The sequence below is a fragment of the Schistocerca serialis genome, chromosome 1 (genome assembly GCF_023864345.2).
Source record: "Schistocerca serialis cubense isolate TAMUIC-IGC-003099 chromosome 1, iqSchSeri2.2, whole genome shotgun sequence".
Classification (NCBI taxonomy): domain Eukaryota; kingdom Metazoa; phylum Arthropoda; class Insecta; order Orthoptera; family Acrididae; genus Schistocerca; species Schistocerca serialis.
The window spans coordinates 428,682,967-428,708,380 of record NC_064638.1 but is presented as its reverse complement, the minus strand read 5'-3'; the positions used below and the strand labels follow the sequence as shown (position 1 = coordinate 428,708,380).

The 25,414-nt window shown below is 45.0% G+C and overlaps 1 protein-coding gene across 1 annotated transcript in view; it reads right to left on the bottom strand.

Annotated features, from left to right (window-relative positions):
* Nucleotides 1–1,177: 1,177 nt before the first annotated feature.
* LOC126472311 (serine protease easter-like) overlaps nucleotides 1,178–25,414 on the bottom strand; it is a 78,667-nt gene continuing 54,430 nt past the window's right edge. Inside the window, exons 5-7 of the mRNA XM_050099927.1 lie at nucleotides 21,188–21,378; nucleotides 16,575–16,676; nucleotides 1,178–3,089 (exon numbers count right to left, since the gene is read on the bottom strand). Coding sequence (XP_049955884.1) covers nucleotides 2,779–3,089; nucleotides 16,575–16,676; nucleotides 21,188–21,378 — 604 coding nt within the window. The 3' untranslated portion in view covers nucleotides 1,178–2,778. The remainder of the gene's footprint in view (nucleotides 3,090–16,574; nucleotides 16,677–21,187; nucleotides 21,379–25,414) is intronic.

Here is a 25,414-nt window from a genome sequence, read left to right as displayed (position 1 = left end):
GTGACAGTGGTCCCTCTAGGCATGTAATGCTCCAAAATGACGCCGTTTTCCTCCCAAAAGAGAGTCAGTAAAGCCTTCCCTGCTGATGGTTCTGTTCAAAACTTCTTTGGTTTTGGTGGTGAGGAATGGCGCCATTCCATGCTTGCTCTGTTTGTATCCGGTTGGTGGAAGTGAACCCAGGTTTCGTCCCCAGTAACGATTCTTGCAAGAAAGCCATCACCTTCTGGTTCAAAGCGCCGAAGGAGTTCTTCACAAGAATCAACACGTCGTTCGCTTATTTCAGGAGTCATCAGCCATGGCACCCATCTTGCAGACACTTCGTGAAACTGGAGCACATCATGCACAATGTGGTGTGCTGACCCATGACTAATCTGTAAACATGCTGCACTGTCATTCAGTGTCACTCGGCGGTTTTCCTTCACTATTGCTTCAACTGCTGCAATGTTCTCTGGAGTCACAACTCGTTGTGCCTGATCTGGACGAGGAACATCTTCCACGGAAGTCACATCATTTGCGAACTTCCTACTCCATTCGTAGACTTGCTGCTGTGACAAACATGCATCACCGTACTGAACCTTCATTCGTCGATGAATTTCAATAGGTTTCACACCTTCACTATGCAAAAATCGAATAACAGAACGCTGTTCTTCCCTGGTGCAAGTCGCAAGTGCGGCAGCCATCTTTATACTGATACTGTGACGGTATGTGTGCATCTGCACTATGCTGCCACCTACAGGCCATTCTGCACACTGTTTGTAGCACGCTTACCAAATTACAGGGTAACAGCGCGAAATTTCGTTTTGTTATTACAATTTTAAGGTTTTCATGTCACTCACCCTCGTACATCACAAACCACACACTGATAATTTCTCCCAAATCAGAAGACTACCTCTGAGGCAATAGTATACTGCAACTGTAGCAAAAGTCTAATAATCGTAAACTACGCTCACAATGAAAATATACTAGGCATCAAAGCCTACATTGTATGTACAGGTAACAGTGGCTTTCGTCTGATCAAGTTTCCTTGTGCATTAGGAAGAACTGAAGTTGCTGGCATAAAATGCTCAGCAATGAAACAAGAAATATTTTAAAATATTTATTTATAAATTACGAGTAACGAAGATAACAGTCTATAAATAATGATACAAAGACAACAAAATAAATTACAGTTGGTAAAATTGTCTTACTATACAGCATGGTTTCACTGTTTGAGATCACTTTCTGTGTTTGAAAACGTCCATATCTGCAACTACCAAACATTATCATAGAAAACGAGAACAGAATTTATGTTGTGGAATTGTAAAAATAAAATAAATAAAAAAATACATAAAAATGCATAAATATATTAAGTGTTCCAAATAATTGTCTTCTCTGGGATAACAAGCAACAAGAATATGATCGAAGCAATCCTGTTTCTGGTAAATAATTAATCTGAGTGAGAATATGTCGATGAAGTTTGTAAGTAGGCTATTTAGGTTTTTATGTTGGTAACGTCACGTAGCGCTCTGTATTAAAATCACTGGCTGTGCTGTGTGCAGTCTGTGGCTGGTTGGCATTGTTGGAATATTCGCTATTGTAGTGTTGGGCAGTTGGATGTGAACAGCGCGTAGCGTTGCACAGTTGGAAGTGAGCCGGCAGCAGTGGTGGATGTGGGGAGAGAGATGGAAGAGTTTTGAGAGCGGACGATCTGGACGTGTGACCATCAGAAAAACAAAATTTGTAAGACTGGATGTGATGAACTGATATATATATTATGACTTCTGAACACTGTTAAGGTAAATACATTGTTTGTTCTCTATCAAAATCTTTCATTTGCTAACCATGCCTATCAGTAGTTAGTGCCTTCAGTAATTAGAATCCTTTATCTAGCTGGCAGCAGCTGGCAGCTGTATTGCAGCAGTTCGAGTAACGAAGATTTTTGTGAGGTAAGTGATTCATGAAAGGTATAGGTTAATGTTAGTCACGGCCATTCTTTTAGGGATTACTGAAAGTCAGATTGCGTTGCACTAAAAATATTGTGTGTCAGTATAGTGATGATCAGAATAAGTAAAGAGAGAAATGTTTGAATACATTCAGTTTTGCTCAACTGTTTGAAAATCAAATAACGTAGGGGGTTTACCAGCAAAGAAATTCATAAATTTTTCTATGAGGAGGTTTCAAGTTTAATCGTTGAAAGTAGGCCATGAAAGGTATGGGAATGGAGGGTAACTTATTTTGTTACCAAGTAGAATGGTATATTGTGTCAGATGATACACCAGTTGTTATCAGTAATACAGTTTCACATAATTTGAAATGAATCACATGCTTTTCAAGAATAACCCTTTCTAGTTCTGGCGATTTTCAGTTGGCATCCATATTGCTTTAGCACATTCTATTATTCACAGAATCGATTTTATTAAAAATTACTGGATCTACTACTCGCCATAATCAGTTCCTCAGTCCATTCCATGCATGTAGATCACGCAACACTAATGAATTTCATTTTCTCCATTAATGATAATTAGTTGTCAATTTTGTGTCTTTTAAACAAAAAAGATACTGACTTGGGAAAAGTTAGTAGTGAAATTACAGTATCTTAAAAATGATTGGGCGGAATGGCATGAGAACAGATCCTGCCTCTGAGTTAACATAACATAAGGTGTAATATCGCTGATAGTCGTCGTATTAATGTGCATAGTAGTATCTGGGATTTCATGTACTTCACCTGCAGGCACGCAGTCGAATAATGGACAGGTGATAGTGATACAGTGCGATGCGGTGTAGGATGTGTACATGACATTAAGGCCGAATGGTGTTGAGTATCCAGGTGAGGAAGGAGGAGACGCGGGTGTAGACTCCGGGGTAGCCCTCCATGCCGCACTCGCGGGGGCCGAACGAGACGACGCCGACGAGGACAGCCCTGGGCGGCCGGCCCTCGATGGCCATGAGCGGGCCGCCGCTGTCGCCGGAGCACGAGTCCTTGCCCTCCCTGCCGCCGGCGCACATCTGCGACGGCACGATGAGCCGGTTCCAGCGCGAGTACCGCTGCTGGCACGTCTGCTCGTCCACCACCGGCACACCCACGTACAGCTTCACTGGGCTGGAGTCACCTGCAAACCCCAAACACGCGCTTTTTAACCACTAATCAGGCATACAATAAATGTTCTAGAGACAGAAAAATTCTTGAATGAGATTTTCACTCTGCAGCAGAGAGTGCGCTGATATGAAACTTCCTGGCAGATTAAAACTGTGTGCCGGACCGAGACTCGGGACCTTTGCCTTTCGCGGGCAAATGCTCTACCAGCTGAGCTACCAAAGCACAACTCACGCCCCGTCCTCACAACTGTCCTCACAGCCCTCACAGGCTGTGGCTAAGCCATGTCTCCGCAGTATCCTTTCTTTCAGGAGTGCTAGTTCTGCAAGGTTCGCAGGAGAGCTTCTGTAAAGTTTGGAAGGTAGGAGACGAGGTACTGGCAGAAGTGTGGTGGTGGTGGTGTGTTAGGGCTTATGGGCGCTCAACATCGAGGTCATCAGCGCCCTGACACACATTAAAAGGAACGAATGTGGACAGACCTAATAAAACTAAAGCACACACTCAAAGAAAGTAGGAAAAGAAGGAAAATGCTACATAAGAAAGTCAAACCTAAGGAAAGGGAAAACATAGCAACAGGAATGCCACAGGAAATTGTTATTGGCTGGCCACTTACATAAAATATGGGCCAGCTTGTCACACAGTGAGCAAATTAAAATCCTCTCCCTAAAATCTTTGTAAAAACATTTGACATGGCACAGAACTTTAAAACTTTAACCACATTTGTCCGAGCGTTGCCTAAAAGAGATAGCAGGTCCGCTGGCAAGTCAACCGCGGCCCGCTGGTCAGAAAATAAAACGCAATCCAATAAAACGTGGCGCACAGTGACCTGGACGCCGCAAGCGCCACACATTGGAGGGTCCTCTCGCCGGAGCAGGAAGCCATGCGTCATAGGGCTGTGCCCTATTCGAAGCCGAGTCAGGAGAACCTCGTCCCGTCGATGGGGCTGAAAGGAAGTAGCTCAGTTGGTAGAGGACTTGCCGGCGTAAGGCAAAGGTCCCGAGTTCGAGTCTCGGTCCGGCACACAGTTTTAAACTGCCAGGAAGTTTCAGAAAAATTCTTTTCATAAATCGTCATGGTTTCAGAGAGCATCATTCAGCTTGATCTTTTCTCACATAATATCCTGTGAACCACAAATGAAGGGGAACAAGTAGTTTCCAAACTGCTAGATTTCCAGAAAGCACTTGTACAGCGCCCCACTGTAGACTATTATGGAAGATCGGAGCATACGAAGTAGGTTCCTCGACATGTGAATGGTTTGAAGACTTAGGAAAAAAAACACAGTACATTTTCCTGGACGCGTGTGTTCGTCAGTAGCAACGACACCATCAAGATTGCCAAAGGCAAATGCAACGGGACCAGCCTGACGGATAGAGTGAGCAGCAATCCGTGATCGTTCGCTGATGACACTGCAGGGTAAAGTAAAGTGCTGTCTACTGACCGTTGGAAGCTACAGCACGATTCTTTGGGTGTGACAGATGGCATATTGTTTTAAATGTACAAAAATTTAAGCTAATCCGGATGAGCAGGAAAATTAATCTTGTAATGTTCGACTACAGTATTAGTGGAGTTTGCTTGGAAGTCACGCCACGTCACTTAAATACCTAAGCGTAATGTTGCAAAGCGATATGAAATGGAACAAGCACATAAGAACAATAGTAGAGAAGACGAGTAGACGCTTTGCTTTATTGGGAGAATTTTCAGAAAGGAGATAGAGTATAGATCACTCGTGTGACCCATTCTCGAGTATTGCTTGAGTGTTTGGGATTCTCAACAAGTCAGATTACAGGAAGAAATCGAAGCAACTGAGATGCATTCTGCTAGATTTGTAACTGGTAGGTTCCATCATCATCACACAGAAATGTTCTGTGATCTGAGTTGAGTCCCTGGAGGAAAGACTGCGTTCTTTGTGCAACATGCTATTTGAAAATTTACAGTGCCCTCATTTACAAACGACACTAGCATGATTTTATAGCCGCCTAATACATTTTGCATTAACACTGTGAAAACTGGGTAAGAGAAATTACGGTTTGTAAGAAAACATACCGACAGCCATATTCTCTCGTACCATTTGCGGGCGGAATAGAAAAGGGAATGACTAGTAATGGTACAAGATATCCTCCGCGACGCACCATATAATGGCATGGGGAGTATTTATATAGATGTAGATATGCTAAGCCCTATTTGGCTGCCTTCAGTGTATGTATGTAGATGTCGATATGGGGCTGGAATAAGGTTTTCTTGGTGAAGAGGATGCAGAATGTTATCTCTGATGATGAGTCACCGACAGATGTAGACTTTAACTTGAAGTGTGCTCCAGGAAGTGTGTTAGGAGCCTTGCTGCTATTTTTTTCTCTTAATGACGTGGCAGACAATATCAATAGTAAAACAAGACGTTTAGCAGATGACCTAAAATGAAATATTGTTTGGAAAACTCAGCACAAGTTTCCAAACAGATGTTCTGCTTAACGCTTTCACCACACAATAACAATTTCAAAGGTTCTCTAGTGTTGTACTGGATAGTTTTGTAGAAACTGCACAGTATTTATACCAGATGACACATGAATATGACGAACAGCTGCATCACATAAATATCGTGCAGCTCCAACGACATTACCCAACACAATGGCTGAGAATGTTTCAAGCACTATAGCAAGTCTTCCTTATATTTTAATGAGGTGCAAAGATTATTATCTTACTTTAAATGTACAGAAATGTACGATTGTGCAACAGGTGAAATGCAAAACGTTAATATCTCTTCACAATAATACCAGTGAGTCACGGCAAAGACAAGGTCAGACAATCACAGCATGCACAGAGGCTTGTAAGCAGTCGTCCTTTCTGTCCTCCAAACGTGAATAGACAGGTAAGAAACATTAATAGGCGGAACAATTGGAAATACCCGCTGTCACACACTCACAGTTGTTTGCATTGATGTAGAAGTAGACATTAAATAGTGTACATTATTTGGAATGTAGTTACAGATGACACAAAGAAATACACATTACAGAAGTAAGACGTGAAATACCTATAAAGCTTTGAAATCTGGCTCTGGAGAAGAATGGAGGAAATTGAACAAGTAGAGAGAACACGGAAGTTTTAGAAATAAAAACAACAGCTGTCCTGAAGTAAATCAGAAACAAAAAACAAAATCTATTGGATGTATTCTAAAGAAAAACCATCTCCAGAAAATATCAGAAATTGTCATTGAAAGGAAAGCAGAAGATAAAAAAAACAGATGTAGTAACAGATGTGTTATACTGATAGATTTAAAGAGAGCAATATTCCAGGAAGAACTACACAAAACTGCAAGGAACTGAATTTTGTACAAGACTAAGTTCAGATGAAATCAGTCTTTGTAGAATATTTATGGATCATGATGATCCTTAGTAGTACCAGAAAAATATGCCAGAAACTGGTTAGCATATTTATTTGTTTTGTCTCCTGAACTTATCATGAGGAGCAGTAACAACATAACATAAAACATACAGTGGGAGCATTTAGGAAGGAACCTTCAGCCACAAAGAGATTAGAAAATCCATGTATTACTTATGGTTTTGTCAGAAACAGCCTAGGACAGACAAACTAGTTTCTGCAGTATAAATCATACCTAGGATTCCAAGTATGAAATGAAATGCTCCTACATAGCCAAACCACAGCATTGTTCTTTCTGACTGAGTTTGCACGAAACCTAAAATGGTAGGTTTTACGATCTCCTTTGATATTTCAGTGGCATTTTCTGTCTTAGGAAAAGCGATTCCAGGTAATAATGTGTACACTGAAGCACTAACGTACTCAGAGAATCTACCCGTTACATGAAAAGTAGTGGTTCTATGTGACAACGACATGTTATTTTGCGTAAAATACAAGCACTAAGCCTCGCCGCCATTGCAACTATTACATAAACGTAAGATAGACAGAGCAAATACAAGTAACTAAGCTTAGAGAGAAATACAAAAAGTCTTAGTGTACGAATAGCCCTTCATAAGAAAACATGCATGTTATCATATGTGCTTCACTTCCTTTATGACATTGCTTTGTTATGAAAACGTTTTTCCAGATCTTTGGTTTTACTATCCAAGTGCCTTCAGAGCTAGTGAAAACAAATAATTAAACGACAATGTCTGCCAAACATCATGAAATGAAAATGTTGTATTAACGAAAGCTGAAAATATATATTAAGTGAGTATGCTAATTTCTAAACGGTGTTCATGAGTCGACTCAGTGGACACCAGAACCTAAGTGGCAGGCAGACGTTTGATTCCCAGTACTGCCAAGGATTTTTCCTGATAATGGGACTAGAACAGAGTGCACTCAGCCTTGTAAGCACGACTAAAGAGCCACATTAATGAGATGTAGTGGTCCTGGCTCAGAAAATTACCGCGTGAGAGGCGTGTTAACGAAAAGAATTCCCTCAATAACGTTGAAGTAACGCCACAGATAGGTAGATAACACTGCATTCTGGCCGAATCGCTTAAGTGTATATTAAAATTTTGGAAATTTGTTGTAAGTTCCTAGGGGACCAAACTGCTTAAGTCATCGGTCCCTAGGCATACACACTACTTAATCCAACTTTAACTAACTCACGCTAAGGACAACACATACACCCTTGCCCGAGACAGGGCTCGAACCTCCGACGGGTCCCGCTGCGGGTTCGGGGGTAAGAATAGGTCCACGGTATTCCTGCCTGTCGTAAGAGGCGACTAAAAGGAGTCTCAAACGTTTCGGCCTTTTGTGATGGTCCCCTCCCAGGTTTGACTTCCATCTTTCTAAATTCTTCCGAAGAGCGAGCCAATTGGGGAAGGGCGCCTTACTTGGTGCATTGTTTCCATTTTGCATTGAGAACTTTCGCCAGCTTATTCGTCGTTGCATTGCAGTCCTGCCCGCTCTCCATCTCTTGGGCATGGATACGTCCCTGCGTGCACTTTCTGCCAAGCAATGTCCAGGGCCACTTTCTGCACTGACAGCGACCATGGACTACACATCACCTGAAATCCAGCATGGTAGCCAGTCCGTTGTGGTGGGACTGCCATGTACCCTGTTGGTTGTAGCCCCCTGACAACACAGGGATCGCTCTACTGATCCCTGCGCCGTTAACTCCCCACGTATGCCAAGGAGTAGATGCCCAATTTCCTGGGGCATCAGGACTCCCGGCAATGGCCATCCTGCCAGGTGGCCTTTGCTGTGGGGAGGGCCCTTGGTTGGAGTAGGTGGCAACAGGGTGGATGACACGCAATGAATCATGGCACATCTTCCCTTGCTGGTGGCCAGTCACCAGCAGTCTCTAAGCGTTCCAAAGCTCACTTTAAGGCTAATGTGTATGACCCCAAATCTTTCCCCTCCCTGGCCACACCATGGGAGGAACGAAAGGCTATGACTGACAGTGAAAGGTATTCGCCCCGGTATCTCGTCTGTTCCAGAGCTGACAGGGAATCCTTTGTGTCTGTGAAGCCTCAGTTCTTTGTTGAACATTTAGAGGACAATTTCGGGGAGGTGGAGGGCTTGTCCAAAATGCGATCAGGGTCAGCTCGCTTGTACGAAACTGGGGGATGTTTCTGTTATTATCACCCCACATATAAGCTTAAATATGGTCCAGGGCATTATTTTTCACAGAGATCTTCTTTTACAGTCCGATGACGAGCTGCACGCCATCTTAGAGCGACGAGGTGTCCATTTCGTCCTTTGCGTCCACAAGGGTCCGAGGGATCACCAAGTTGCCACCGGTGCCTTCATCTTGGCCTTCGAGTGTGACACGTTACCTGAGAAGGTCAAGGTGATGGTGTTCCATTGTGATGTCAAGCCATATATCCCTCTCCCGATGTGGTGCTTCAAGTGTTGGAAGTTCGGCCATATGTCTTCTCGCTGTGCTTCCACCATCATCTGTCGCGGTTATGGTCGACCATCCCATCCTGATACTCCATGTGCCCCGCCTCCTATCTGTGTCAACTGCGGGGAACACCATCCCCCTTGCTCGACAGACTGTAAGATTCTCCAGAAGGAGCGGAAAATAATGGAATACAAGACCCTGGATAGGCTGACCTACACTGAGGCTAAGCATAAGTTTGAACGACTGCATCCAGTACGCATGACGTCCACTTATGCCACCACTGTCACTCCCGCTACAGTTCCCATTGTTGCACCACCCACCATCAGCCCTCAAAGCCAAAGGACCACTCCTGCCCCCTTGATGGTAGGGGGCGCTACACTCCCTGTTGCTCCTGCTCTATCTGCTTCAGGAGCAACACCCGCCCCCCCCCCAACCATCGGGACATCAGTTCCCCCTTCCAGCCAGAGGAGGAGGAGGAGGAGGAGCAGATTAGTGTTTAACGTCCCGTCGACAACGAGATCATTAGAGACGGAGCGCAAGCTCGGGTGAGAGAAGGATGGGGAAGGAAATCGGCCGTGCCCTTTCAAAGGAACCATCCCGGCATTTGCCTGAAGTGATTTAGGGAAATCACGGAAAACCTAAATCAGGATGGCCGGATACGGGATTGAACCATCGTCCTCCCGAATGCGAGTCCAGTGTGCTAACCACTGCGCCACCTAGCCAGAGAAGCGTAAGTCTTCTTCGGCTCCTCTCGCCAGGAAGGGGTCCCTTGGGGACCTCCCTTCGCAAGTTCCGACTGGTACAAAAGCGGACACCCGCAAGTGGCTCAAACAACCACTGGTCCCTGGTCGTAGGGCCTCACGGTCATCGTCCTTCCCTGAGACAGACCCAGTGAGGCCCTCCCAGCCTGAACCACCGAAGGCACAGCGAGATAAGCTGAAAAAGAAAAAGGAACCCAAGAGTCCCGACATTGCAGTGGCACCCGTCCCACCGCTTCCTACAAGCTTCGTGTCTGAGGACGAGGTCGAGATTCTGGCGTCTGCTGAAGACCTGGATCTCGCCAGTCCCTCAGATGCCATGGATATCACTCGCGCGGGTACTGAATCGGTGGCAGCGAGTGAACAAGTGGCGTAAATTGCCTTCCCAGTCCCTTCACGCCTTTCTCAGCCATGGACAATATCATCCTCCAGTGGAACTGCAGCGGTTTCTTCCACCATCTAGCTGAGCTCCGACAACTGATCAGCCTTCACCCTTTCGTCTGCATTGCTTGGTTTCCAGCAATGCAAATCCCCACCCTCTGTGGCTATCGGGGTTATTATAAGAACTGGGCAGCTTATGAAAGGGTGTCTGGTGGCGTCTGTATCTATGTCCTTCACTCTCTGCACAGCGAGTCTGTCCCTCTACGAACACCTTTGGAGGCTGTCGCTTTTCGGGTGTGGACGCCACAGGCTGTTACCGTCTTCAGTCTTTACCTTCCACCGGATGGTGATGTCGTGCAGCATGTCCTGGCTGCGCTGATAGCCCAATTGCCGCCACCTTTCTTGTTACTGGGCGACTTCAACGCCCATAATCCTCTGTGGGGTCGGTCAGTGGCAACAGGTCGAGGTGCCACCATTGAGCATTTATTGGCACTGCTAGATCTTTCCATTTTAAATGGTGGTGCCGTCACTCACTTCAGCGTGGCACATGGCACGTACTCCGCCATCGACCTTTCGATCTGCAGCTTCAGCCTCTTACCTTCTGTCCAATGGAGAGTGCATGACGACCTGTGTGGTAGTGACCACTTTCTGATCTTTCTGTCACTGCCACAGTGTCACTCTTCTGGGCACCCTAGCAGATAGGCTATGAATAAGGCTGACTGGGACTTGTTCTCCTCCATTGCCGCTGTTGAGCTTCTCTCTAATGACGCCATTGATGCGGTGGTTCACTCAGTCACCACTGGCATCGTTACTGCTGCAGAATTTTCCATTCCCCATTCTTCTGGCTCCCCTCGGCGGAGGACTGTGCCTTGGTGGTCGCCTGAGATCGCTGAGACGATTAAAGATCGCCGGCGGGAGCTACAGCATCACAAGCGACATCCCTCCAGTGAACACCTCATCACCTTTAAACGGCTGCGTGCGCAGGCCTGCCGCCTTATCCACCAACGCAAGCAGGAGTGCTGGGAGTAGTATGTGTCCACCATTGGCCTCCATGTCTCTCCATCGCAGGTCTGGGCCAAGATCCGACGCCTCTATGGCTATCGGACCCCTGTCAGCGTCCTTGCGCTCTCACTGAATGGAGAAATTTGTACAGACTCCAACGAAATTGCCAACAGCTTGGCAGAGCATTTTGCTCTGAGTTCCGCTTCTTCCAATTACCCACTGGCCTTCCACTCCATTAAAGAGCGGATGGAACTTCGGCGCCTTTCTTTTCCCACCCACCATCCTGAATCCTACAATGTTCCGTTCAGTGAATGGGAATTTCACAGTGCCCTCGCCGCTTCTCCTGATACCGCTCCTGGGCCAGATCGCATCCACTGTCAGATGCTGAAACACTCTTCAGTGGACTGCCAGCGACGGCTCCTAGACCTTTATTTGGGTCAAGGGTGAGTTCCGTCGCAATGGCGGGAAAGTATTGTTATCCCCATTTTGAAAACAGGCAAGAACGCATTGGGGGTGGACAGCTACCATCCAATTAGCCTCACCAACGTTCTTTGCAAGTTGCTTGAATGGATGGTGAGCCGGCGGTTGAATTGGGTACTGGAGTCTCGGGGCCTTCTGGCTCCGTCTCAGGGTGGGTTTCGTAAAGGCCGCTCCGTTGCCGACAATCTGGTGAGCCTGGAGTCAACCGTCCGTACTGCCTTTGCCCGCCGTCAGCATCTGGTCGCTGTCTTTTTCGACATGCGGAAGGTGTACGATACGACATGGCGTCATCACATCCTTTCTACGCTTCATGGATGGGGTCTTCGGGGTCCACTGCCGATTTTCATCCGAAATTTTCTGTCGCATCGAACCTTCCACGTGCAGGTCGTGGCCTTATATAGTTCCTCCCGAGTCCAGGAGAACGGGGTACCATAGGGATCTGTCCTCAGTGTCTGCCTGTTTTTAATTGCAATAAATGGTCTCGCTGCAGCGGTGGGAAATTCTGTCTCCGCTTCCCTGTATGTTAACGACTTCTGCCTCTACTATAGCTCCATTGGCATTGCAGCTGCTGAACGTCAGCTGCAGGGCGCTATCCGCAAGGTGTAGTCTTGGGCTGTAGCGCATGGTTTCCAGTTTTCGGCTGCCAAGACCTGCGTTATGCATTTCTGCCAGCACCGAACAGTCCACCCTGAGCCGCGGCTTTATCTTGCCAGAGAACTTCTTGCTGTGGTGAAGACACATAGGTTTTTGGGAGTTGTTTTTGATGCCCGGTTGACTTGGCTGCCTCATATTCGGCAGCTTAAACAGATGTGTTGGCGGCATCTAAATGCTCTGTGATGCCTAAGCCACACCAGCTGGGGCACCGACCGATCTACCCTCTTACAGCTCTACCAGGCGTTAATCCAGTCCCATCTGGATTATGGGAGTCTGGCTTATGGCTCAGCATCCTCATCTGCGTTGCGGGTGCTGGATCCAATACTACACAGCAGGATATGACTTGCCACTGGTGCCTTCCGGACAAGCCCTGTGGACAGCATACTCGTGGAGGCAGGTTTTCCTCCACTGCGGTTGTGGCGCCAACACTTGCTGGCCGCTTATGCTGACCATGTTTTTAGCTTGCCCGGGCATCCAGATTATCGTCTTCTGTTCCTGCAATCGGTCGTCCGTCTGCCAGAACGTCGGCCCCAGTCCACATCAAAGAATTTCTCTCCGGGCTTGGGGTTTTCCCCGTTCCACCTTCTTTCCGGGCCCCTTTGCGTACACCAAAGTCGGCTCGACTTGGCACAGGGCCCAAAGGATTCAGTCCATCCAGAGGCCTTCCGCCGCTGCTTTTATTCCATGCTAGCGACGTATGAGGGCTCTGGCGTTGTATACACTGACAGTTCGATGGTTGCTGGTCGGGTCGGTTATGCTCTCACTCTAGGGGACCATTCCAAACCACGTTCACTGAAGGCTGGCTGCAGCGTTTACACTGCTGAGCTGGTCGCCATCTTTCATGCCCCACAGTATATCCACTCCTGCTCAGGTGAGTCCTTCATTATCTGTAGCGATTCCCTGAGCGGTTTACGAGCTCTCGACCAGTGTTTCCCTCGTTCTCGTCTGGTGACAGCTATCCAGGCGCCCCTGCATACTCTTGCCCGTTGCGGCCGCTCTGTGGTCTTTGTGTGGACCCCCGGCCATGTCGGGATACCCAGCAATGAAAATGTTCACTGCCTGGCGAAAGTGGCCACCAGTAAACCATCTCTGGACGTTGGCCTCCAGGAGACTGATTTTCGAGCCTTCTTATGCCGCAAAGTTTTTGCGCTATGGGACGCTGAATGGCGCAATCTGACCGCATCCAATAAACTCCATGCCATCAAGGAGGCGACGACTGTATGGCCGTCATCCATGCAAGGCAATTGCAGAGACTCAGTTGTCCTTTGTCGTCTCCCCATTGGCCACTCCCAGCTTACTGCGCCGGGAGGACCCTCCTCTATGTCGATGCGGGGCGGCTTTGACAGTGGCCACATTTTGTTGGCCTGCCCCCTTTTAGCTGTGGTCAGGCAGACATTTGCACTGCCTGATACGCTCCCTGCCCTTTTAGAAGATGACACTGCCATGACAGGCTTTGTTTTGCGTTTTATTCATGCAGGGGGCTTTTATCATTTGCTCTAAGTGTTTATTTTTATTTAGTGTTGATTCTAGCCTTTGGCCTACGGTTTTAGACTGAGTTTTTAATATGTTTCTCGGTGGTTGGCTTTCCCTTTTTTTTTTCTCTATGGTCGGCCAACCAACGTCTCACTCTGTATGCTTTTAATTCGTTTTGTCTAGTCTTTGTCTCAGTTTCTCTTGTCCTGTGTCGTCTGTCATCTTTTCCATTTTTCGTTTTTACTCTGTGTTGGTGTTTTCAAGTCTTGGAACAAGGGACTGATGACCGTAGCAGTCTGGTTCCTTTAATCCTCCAAACCAACCAACCAACCTCTGACGGGGTCAGCCACTCGAACCATGGCAAGGCGCCCGAGACCGCGTGGCTACCCCACACGGCAAGTACATATTAAATTTCATCATTTTACGTAGTAGACCTGTATGTGAGGTCACGAAATGGTTATACTGATATCTTTAAAAATTGGTAAATGTGTACAGATCTTGACAATTGAATATCAGATCTCCTAATTGGCTTTACAGATTTCCAGTACCTTATAACAGTCTAAGCAGAAATTATTCACACCACATGAAGAGTAGCTAAAGAGCACCAAATGCAGAGAACAGCTGACAACAGACATATAGAATGTGAACAAATTGAATCTCTTATTTCAGGATTTATCTTTCATGTTATTGGAGAGAGAAGAAATGTAACAGCAAACGGAGAAATGGTCTTCACTGATTTTTATATAATCTAGTTTTGGTTCAGAATTGTCAAGCACTGAAAATGTCCGAAAACACAAATAATTTTAAAGACAGATCAAATCTTCTTGTGACTCATTTTATGCTGTATAAATTATTGATCAGAAGTAATATTGCCTATAAGAAGAATTATCCTAACAATAAAGAACTACCATGTAACCATGCCGTACTTTCAAAGAATATAAGAAACTTTTCAACAAAAGACACGTTCTAGATCAAAATTATTATATTAAATTATCTATGGAACATATACTTAATAAGAATTGTGACGGATTAGTTGTCATTGATTCACAACCCAGAAGTCTATTAGCATCATATACACAATGATTTTCATTATATAAGAAAGCTCTTCAAGCTGATTGGACACTTGGAATTTTCAAACTGGGAGAGCGTTAGTTATCAACAAGAAGCTTTAAAAATACTACTATCATTGCACTTAAAATTCTGTTCATGAATTTTGAGAACTGAGCTTTACTCATCTGACTAGAAAAACGTACTCGTTGCCACATCTTAACAACAGTAATTTAGCAATGTACAGGGTGATTCAAAAAGAATACCACAACTTTAGGAATTTAAAACTCTGCAACGACAAAAGGCAGAGCTAAGCACTATCTGTCGGCGAATTAAGGGAGCTATAAAGTTTCATTTAGTTGTACATTTGTTCGCTTGAGGCGCTGTTGACTAGGCGTCAGCGTCAGTTGATGCTAAGATGGCGACCGCTCAACAGAAAGCTTTTTGTGTTATTGAGTACGGCAGAAGTGAATCGACGACAGTTGTTCAGCGGGCATTTCGAACGAAGTATGGTGTTAAACCTCCTGATAGGTGGTATATTAAACGTTGGTATAAACAGTTTACAGAGAATGGGTGTTTGTGCAAAGGGAAAAGTTCTGGACGGCCGAGAACGAGTGATGAAAATGTAGCACACATCCAGCAAGCATTTGTTCGCAGCCCAGGAAAATCGACTCGCAGAGCTAGCAGAGAGCTGCAAATTCCACAGTCAACTGTATGGAGAGCCCTACGAAAAAGGTTAGTTACGAAACCTAATCGTCTGAAATTGGTTCAAGCACTGTCTGCAGCTGATAAGATTAAAAGAATCGATTTCTGTGATTTTATCCTTGCTCAAATGGAAACAGATGAATCTTTCGTTTCAAAGATTGTGTTTAGTGATGAAGCAACTTTCCAGACTAACGGGAAAGTCAACCGTCACAATGTCTGTATATGGGGCACTGAGAATCCACGGGAAACAACTCAGTATGTACGTGACTCGCCTAAGGTGAACGTTTTCTGTGTCATTTCAGCCAATAAAGTTTTTGGTCCCTTTTTCTTCGAAGGTGCTACTGTAACTGGACTACAGTATCTGCAGATGTTAGAGAATTGGCTGTTCCCTCAGCTCGAACAAGAAGCACAACAGTTCATATTTCAGCAGGATGGAGCGCCACCACATTGGCACTTATCTGTCCGTAACTACCTGAATGTCAACTACCCGAGGCGATGGATCGGCCGCCAGGCAGCCCGTGACAGAGCACTTCATCACTGGCCTCCAAGAAGCTCTGATCTTACCCCCTGCGATTTTTTCTTATGGGGGTACGTTAAGGATATGGTGTTTCGGCCACCTCTCCCAGCCACCATTGATGATTTGAAACGAGAAATAACAGCAGCTATCCAAACTGTTACGCCTGATATGCTACAGAGAGTGTGGAACGAATTGGAGTATCGGGTTGATATTGCTCGAGTGTCTGGAGGGGGCCATATTGAACATCTCTGAACTTGTTTTTGAGTGAAAAAAAACCTTTTTAATTACTCTTTGTACTGATGTATAACAGAAGGTTATATTATGTTTCTTTCATTAAATACACATTTTTAAAGTTGTGGTATTCTTTTTGAATCACCCTCTATTATGAGGTCCGCTTTACTCTTAATTGTAGTATCAGTCGGAAAATGAGGAAGGGAAGAGATACAGCGACGTTGATAATAACTGTTGCTAATCTTGAAATCCTAAATAGTACATGTCCTTTCGTTATTGTTTCAGTCAAGGAACAATACTTTTGAGTTATGGTTATCTTAGCCACCCCAAAATAACAGTGTCAAGATTAAGAAGAATATGTTACACAATGATATTGTTTCGTTATTGACAATACATTTTCCACAGCAGTTCACACACAGAGAGGCTTACCGTATTCGGTTGTACCCCATCCAGCCACAACAAGGTTCTTCCCGATGAACGTCGCTTGTCTCATCTCAGGTGTAACCGGCAAGCAGATTGGTCTGATGAAAGCTGGAATTTATAGAAGTGGGTCTCTTTTATAAGATCTAATATAACAAAATTGGCAATAAATTGTTATCAAATATACCAGCTATGTTAAAAACAAAAACAAAATTTAGTGATTGCACTCTCAGCGGAACAAGTATAAGCAAAAACTTGTGCCACAAAAAATAACTGCCTGTATTTACACCTCATAAAGTCAAAAGTACGTAAGATCGAAATGAAAGCCATTGAGACCTAGCGAATTACAGGCGTCCAATTCACAGCTCCACACAAATGGTTCAAATGGCTCTGAGCACTATGGGACTTTGCCGGCCGAAGTGGCCGTGCGGTTAAAGGCGCTGCAGTCTGGAACCGCAAGACCGCTACGGTCGCAGGTTCGAATCCTGCCTCGGGCATGGGTGTTTGTGATGTCCTTAGGTTAGGTAGGTTTAACTAGTTCTAAGTTCTAGGGGACTAATGACCTCAGCAGTTGAGTCCCATAGTGCTCAGAGCCATTTGAACCTTCACACAACTTGTCTTCAAGGGAAGTATAGTCTGAATTCATCCACGCTTGGTGACAGAGATTGATGCGTTTTCGTTTTCTCTATGGCTGGGTGGCCATGTGGCTGGGTGGGAAGGACCAGCACTCGTATGTGGACTGTGACAGTGAGATATTTTTATTGTTGTAAATGAAGAAAACCCTCTTCACAGACCTTGAGCCACGTTGATAGATTTCGATTGGCAATAAACAGTTCAAAAGATTTTTATGGCGGGAAGGTATCTCAGTTTATCCATTTATGGAGACATACATTGTACCTACCTTAAAAGTCCATAAATATATGTTCCACAGATCTAGTTGACGCTTTATTTACACACACCAAAAAAAGTTTTGCATCATCCCGGTTCCCAGAACTGAAGATAGGCGTTGACAGTGGATACAGTATCACAGACACCATCACTTTGATTGTTCGGAGATGTTACAAGACCACCCGAAGATGTAAACAACCATGCATGGGCAGCGCCTATTAGAAGGAGGGGTCCGACAGCTCGTCAGTTCCAGTCATTCCACCTTGAAGGACGTACACAGCTCGTGTTGTCTGCAGTTCAAAAGTGCCTAGACGGTCAATACCGCGGTCCGATCGTGTCCGCGTTGTTACTTCGTGCCAGAGAGGGCTCTAAACAAGGGAAGTGTCCAGGCATCTCGGAGTGAACCAAAGCGCTGTTGTTCGGACATGGAGGAGATACGGAGAGCCAGGAACTGTCGATGACATGCCTCGCTCAGGGCGCCCAAGGGCTACTACCGCAGTGGACCGTAACCTAGGGATTATGGCTCGGAGGAAACCTGACAGCAACGCTACCATGTTGGAAAAATTGGAAATTTGTGGTAAGGACTATGAGACCAAACTACTGATGTCATCAGTCCCTAGGCTTAAGCACTACTTAATCTAACTTAAACTAACTTACGCTGAGGATAACACACACACCCACGCCCGAGGAAGGACTCGAACCTCCGACGGGAGCAGCCGCGCGAGCCGTGACAAGACGCCTAAGACTGCCCGGCTATCCCGCATGGCCAACCATGTTCAATAAAACTTTTCGTGTAGCCACAGGACGTCGTGTTACGACTCAAACTGCACAATAGGCTGCATGATGCGCAACTCCATTCCGGACGTCCATGGCGAGGTCCATCTTTGCAACCATGACACCATTCAGTGCGGTACAGATGAGTCCAACGACATGCCTAAAGGACCGCTCAGGACTGCATCACATTCTCTTCACCGATGAGTGTCGTATATGCCTTCAAGCAGACAACTGTCGGAGGCGTGTTTGGGGGCAACCCTGTCAGGCTGAACGGCTTAGACACACTGCCCAGTGAGTGCAGCAAGGTGGAGGTTCCCTGCTGTTTTGGGGTGGCATTATGTGGAGCCAACGTACGCCGCTGGTGGTCATGGAAGGCGCCGTAACGACTGTACCATATGCGAATGGCATATGTGAATGGCATCCTACGACCGATAGTGCAACCATATTGGCAGCATATTGGCTAGGCATTCGTCTTCATGGACGACATTTCGCGTCGCCATCCTCAACATCTTGTGAGTGACTTCCTTCAGGATAATGTCATCGCTCGACTAGAGTGGCCAGCATGTTCTCCAGACATGAACCTAAGGAAGATGCCTGGATAGATTGGAAAAGGCTGTTTATGGACGACGTAACCCACCAACCACTCTGAGGGATGTACGCCAAATCGCCGTTGAGGAGCGGGGCAATCTGGACCAATCGGTTCTTTGTGAACTTGTGGATAGTATGCCATGACGAATACAGGCACGCATCAATGCAAGAAACATGCTACTGGGTATTAGAGGTACCAGTGTGTACAGCAATATGGACCACCACCTCTGAAGGACTGGCTGTATGGTGATACAACAGGTAATGTGTGCTTTTAATGAGCAATAAAAAGGGTGGAAATGTTGTTTATATTGGTCTCTATTCCAATTTTCTGTACAGGTTCCGAAACTCTCCGATCCGAAGTGATGCAAAACTTTTTTTGATGTGTGTACATTATTCCTCAATACATTATTAGGAAAAGTGATGGCTGAAAGTCAAAGTGCTCAACAAACGCTGTGTGAGGACGTGTCGAAGTTCTCAGCCTGCAAATAAAGATGGCGTTAATATGAATAATATTTTGTTTCTACTATGACACATAGTAGAAACAAAATATTATTCATTTTAACGCCATCTTTATTTGCAGGCTGAGAACTTCGACACATCCTCATACAGCGTTTGTTGAGCACTTTGACTTTCAGCCATCACTTTTCCTAATAATCGATCACAAATAATGTGATCAAATAATAAAGATGCAATGTTTTGGTTCCCATTACGAACAATACAGGTTTATTCTAAATGATGGACCCATTTTCCAAACTTCGTATTTATTCAAGTACAAATCCAAAATGAACAAGCTTTATACCAATGAAAAGAGGAAGTTTAAAAGTGTTTTCATAATGATTGATACCAATTTAATAAATTTAATAATTTTTAATTAATTACTTTTATAATTATTTAATAATTAGAAATGTGATAAATGTTATAAATGCCCAATGTGGCCACCATTGGCTCCGTGGCCAACATCGACGCAGTAGCCAACACACGCGAAAGCGCATCTGCTATTACTGAGTGAAAGGCAGCAATGATCCGGTTCCGCAGATCGTTCACTTTGGTTGTTAGAAGCAGGACGTAAACAGCTTCCTTCACATAACCCCATAAGAAACAGTCGCAGGGTGTGACATCAGGAGACCTCGGTGGCCTGAAATGCGGAGCAGGTCCTCAAGTCCCCTGCGACCGATCCAGTGCTGAGGAAGGGAGTCAGTCAGAGGGCCTCGTACATCACGGTGGCAATGGGGTGGAGCTCCATCCTATTGGAAAATGAAGTCCTGGGAATATTCCATAACTTGAGGTAACAGCCATTGTTCCAACATGTGCACGTACATGATTCCCGCTAGAGTTCTTTCCGCAAAGAAAAATGGTCCATAAACCTTTTTACCGGATACGGCACAGAAAACGTTGATCTTCGGTGAGTCTATTTCATGTTGCAATGATTAATGTGGATTTTCCAAACCCAATATGCGAACATTGTGTTTGTTGACTTCATCGCCAAAACTTACACACTGTGCAAACGCGTCACCCTCCATCTTTGCTAACATAAAACCACGAAATGAGACACGCTTCTCTTTGTCATTGGGGTTGAGAGCCCGCACAAGTTGTAATCGGTAGGGCTTGTACAGCAAACGCCGCGTCAGAACTTTTCATACAATTGATTGGAGTATTCCAAGTTCTCGACTCTATCTATTGGTGGACTTACTGGAACTGCGCACAAAACTTACTTGAATCCGTCGGACGCCATCCTCTGACACACGTGGTCGGCCAGTGCTTTTTTCTTTGGGCACAGTCCCAGTCTGTTTAAACTCCTTAAACCAACGGCTAATGCTTTTGCGAGTTGGTGGTTGAATACCGAATTTGGTAAGAAATATCCGCTGCACTGCAACAAGCGAGTAATTTTTCGCAAACTGAAGAATGCAGAAAACCTTGTGGTCCACAGTCGCCATCTCTCTCACAACTAACAGTGAAACGGAATGACGGCCATATTGGCGTGCGAACTCTACCGGCCGCTTCTGAAACCATCACCGCCCATCCGCCGCCGCCCACCATAAACTTTCAAACTTCTTCTTTTCATTGGTATAAAGGTTGTTCATTTTGAATTTGTACTTGAATACATGCGAAATTTTGAAAATGAGTCCATGTTATTTGAAATGAAAATTCACATTCCCGATTTATGGATCATCCGCAATTTAATCAGATGTGATAGTTACTTCAGTGTGCTTCTGTTTTTGCAGCAAGTACTGGGAATATGCATGGAACGGCTTTCATATTGGATATACTGTGCCATTCTGATATGAAACATTACACCCTACTCGTAAGTTCTGCTTGGCAGTGCAGCTACCGAGGTGTTGCGAGGAAGGGCAGTGGAAATATAGTTCACTCACAGTTATCGGGTGCGTCACGGTCGAGTCTGAGGAGCGCGATGTCATTGGCGACGTTGGCGCTGGCCTGCGGCCTGTACTGTGGGTGCGGCGTCGCATCCTCGATGCTGTAGTCCTCGGGCGGCGGTGCGCAGATCTCGCCGTCACAGTCCACGTCCGTGCGCTGGTCCCACTCGCCCAGGCGCACGCTCACCCTGACAAAGGGAAAAAGCACACGTTGGTCCCCGCCATCGCTCAGATCAAAGTACTGGATATAAAGCTCCTGGCTTTTGCTACCTTTCTGCTGCATATCGAAATAGCTCGCTCTTACCGCTGGTGTCTGTATCTTTACTATTTCTTAAAGGGGGGGGGGGGGGGGGGTAGGACGTCAAACGGGACGACTTGGAGCAGAAGAGGCACCACAGGACATTTTAATTTCCACTGTCTATTCTTTTACAAGTAAATTCATAAAACTTTGTCAGCGTGACCAGGAAGGATTGAGGATTCACACTCGTAGCAGCGGAAGTTCAAAAACATAACAAAATATTTTTTTTACATGTGAAATTTCATCATTTTTTTCACTTACTATTCGCTGCATTTGTGGCTGTAGGTACACTATTCTTCAGAATTAAGATAGACTGTTCGATGAATTTTGCGCAGCATACAAACCATACTTACAGGTGTCTGAAACTCTAGAATCCATTTAATTTATGAAAAAATGAATGAGCTGTTCCGTTATAAACTTTATGTTTAGAAGAAAATCAAATTTTGTAGTTAACTATCTCAATTTTTAACACGGTTTTTAATAGATTTGGAAAATTCTAGAGTTTTAAACACCTGTAAATATGGTTTGTATGCTGTGTAAAATTCATCAAAGAATCTCTCTTACTTGTGAAGAAAAATGTACCTATAGCAACAAATGCAGCCAACAGTAAGTGAAAAAATGATGAAATTTCATATCAAAAAAAATTATTTTGCTATGTTTTTGCACTTCCACTGCTATGTGTGTGAATCCTGAATCCTTCCTGGTCAGGTTGACAAAGTTTTATGAATTTATTTGTGAAAGTATAGGCAGTAGAAAATAAAATGTCCTGCGGTGCCTCTCCTGCTCCAAGTCGGCCCGTTTGACGAACTACCCCCCTTAAGGCAAACTTTTCACCCTGCAGTCTTTTTCAACGTTTTCTTTTTAGGGATCCATACCTAAGTCGGTAAAAGTGGAACCTTATCACACCACTTTGTTGCCCACGTGTCTGCCCTTCTTTTAAGAGCCATTCTTCTCAGGAACGGCTACAGGAATAAAACTGAAATTTACGTCTAGTATTAATGTCTACAGTTATTTGGTGGTGCAAAAATTTAAGCTCCTAAGTCAATACAATGAAAAGAAAAGGCCATATGTGTCACATATGACACTCGCAAACTCACTTTTCAGAACATATAAATGAACTGTTTGTATACAGAAGTAAGTTTGCATGGGACCCACAGAGCACGAGTCGTACTTGTAATTGAACAATTTTTTTTATATATACTGTCTACTTACGTTAGACATGATAATTTGATCTGCTGACATGGCAATCTTTATAAAACCTCTGATTTATGTAGCAACACCACGTAATAACTTCGAATACTTCGATAATAGATACACAGATATTCAAAGCTATATGGTTACACTGGTTTCCATTCTCTATAATATTTTTTCATACAGTCATAAGACAGTTATACGCACTACAACATTTCTACTACCTATGCTAAATGGCAGCCAACAACATATCTCTTTACAAATGGGCACAATTTGCATGCTACTAGTAATACATGCATAAATTTTTGCAACACGAATGTTGCAGCATTCATTATAACATTTCTCGTGTTACACAGGGATTTGTTAACTTTCAGAGTGATCTGCACGTTGATATATTAGTGGCATCTCTGAATAAAACCTCTGATAATATTCAATAGTTTGTACAGTCTACCTCCTCTACAACAATATACACTACTGGCCATTAAAATTGCTACACCAAGAACATGACGTGCTACAGACGCGAAATTTAACCGACAGGAAGAAGATGCATTGATATGAAAATGATTAGCTTTTCAGAGCATTCACACAAGGTTCGCGCCAGTGGCTTCACCTACAACGTGCTGACGTGAGAGAACTTTCCAACCGATTTATCTTACACAAACAGCAGTTGACCGGCGTTGCCTGGTGAAACGTCGTTGTGATGCCTCGTCTAAGGAGGAGAAACGCGTACCATCACGTTTCCGACTTTGATAAAGGTCGGATTGTAGCCCATCGCGATTGCGGTTTATCGTATCGCGACATTGCTGCTCGCTTTGGTCGAGATCCAATGACTGTTAGCGGAATACGGAATCGGTGGATTCAGGAGGGTAATATGGAACGCCGTGCTGGATCGTAACGGCCTCGTATCACTAGCAATCGAGATGACAGGCATCTTATCCGCATGGCTGTAACGGATCATGCGTCCACGTTTCGATCCCTGAGTCAACAGATCGGGACGTTTGCAAGACAACAACCATCTATACGAACAGTTCGACGACGTTTGCAGCAGCACAGACTATCAGCTTGGAGACCATGGCTGAGGTTACCGTTGACGCTGCATCGCAGACAGGAGCGCCCGCGTGGTGTACTCAACGACGAACCTGGGTGCACGAATGGCAAAACGTCGTTTTTTTTCGGATGAATCCAGGTTCTGTTTAGAGCATCATGATGGTCGCATCCGTGTTTGGCTACATCATGGTGAACGCACATTGGAAGCGTGTATTCGTCATCGCCAAACTGGCGTATCACCCAACGTGATGGTATGGGGTGCCATTGGTTACACGTCTCGGTCACCTCTTGTTCGCATTGACGGCACCTTGAACAGTGGACGTTACATTTCAGATGTGTTACGACCCGTGGCTCTACCCTTCATTCGATCCCTGCGAAACCCTACATTTCAGCAGGATAATGCACGACCGTATGTTGCAGGTCCTGTACGGGCCTTTCCGGATACAGAAAATGTTCGACTGCTGCCCTGGCCAGCACATTCTCCAGATCTCTCACCAACTGAAAACGTCTGGTCAATGGTGGCCGAGCAACTGGCTCGTCAAAATACGCCAGTTACTACTCTTGATGGACTGTGGTATCGTGTACACGCCATCCAAGCTCTGTTTGACTCAATGCCCAGGCGTATAAAGGCCGTTATCACGGCCAGAGGTGGTTGTTCTGGGTACTGATTTCTCAGGATCTATGCACCCAAATTGCGTGAAAATGTAATCCCATGTCAGTTCTAATATAATATATTTGTCCAATGAATACCTGTTTATCATCTGCATTTCTTCTTGGTGTAGCAATTTTAATGGCCAGTAGTGTACATAACATCAATCTAACTTTCGTGTTCTAGGGAAGTTTTTTCAAGAGTGTATTGATAGCTGGCTCTGGCACTGGTGGTGCACAGAGTCGCTTTCTATCACGATTTCTTGATGTATGACAGTCTCAAATTTCAGATGTATGTATTTTCAAGTTTAATGTACATCGTGCAAGACGCTCTTATCGAACCAGTTCAATAGATCATCAATAGTAATAAATAAGGTTACAATTTATTATTATCAAATTTTAGTACTCTTGGTCTGTAAGTAGGTTTTTCGGCCCATGCTTTTTGGATTGTATAACATGAAACTCTCCATTGCACGATGCCAGGGTTATGAAACAACGCACAGTAGCTGTGTAGAGTGGCTTTCACGCTCTTAGTTGGTTCAAATGGCTCCGAGCACTATGGGACTTAACTTATGAGGTCATCAGTCCCCTAGAACTTAGAACTACTTAAACCTAACTAACCTAAGAACATCACAGAATCCATGCCCGAGGCAGGATTCGAACCTGCGACCGTAGCGATCGCGCGGTTGCAGACTGTGGCGCCTAGAACAGCTCGGCCACCCCGGCCGGCACACTGTTAGCAGCCAGGAGCTCAGGGCTGCCACGAGACTGACATCTGACTGTCGACTGAAACAACTGTAAGCCTCATACTGGAGGAATTACATATGGAAGAAGGTCATCTCACAGAAGATGAGCAGCTTTTTACAGGTCCCTGATGTTACGAATATTTAGTAAACCTAACCCACAAATTTATCAACATGATATGTTATGACTTCAGTAAGTACAACCAAGCTACGAACAAGTATATCTTACCATCAAATGGCATTTAAAGCACTTTCAGTTGACCAGCCATTTCTGAAATCCCAGTATCATAGTCTCGA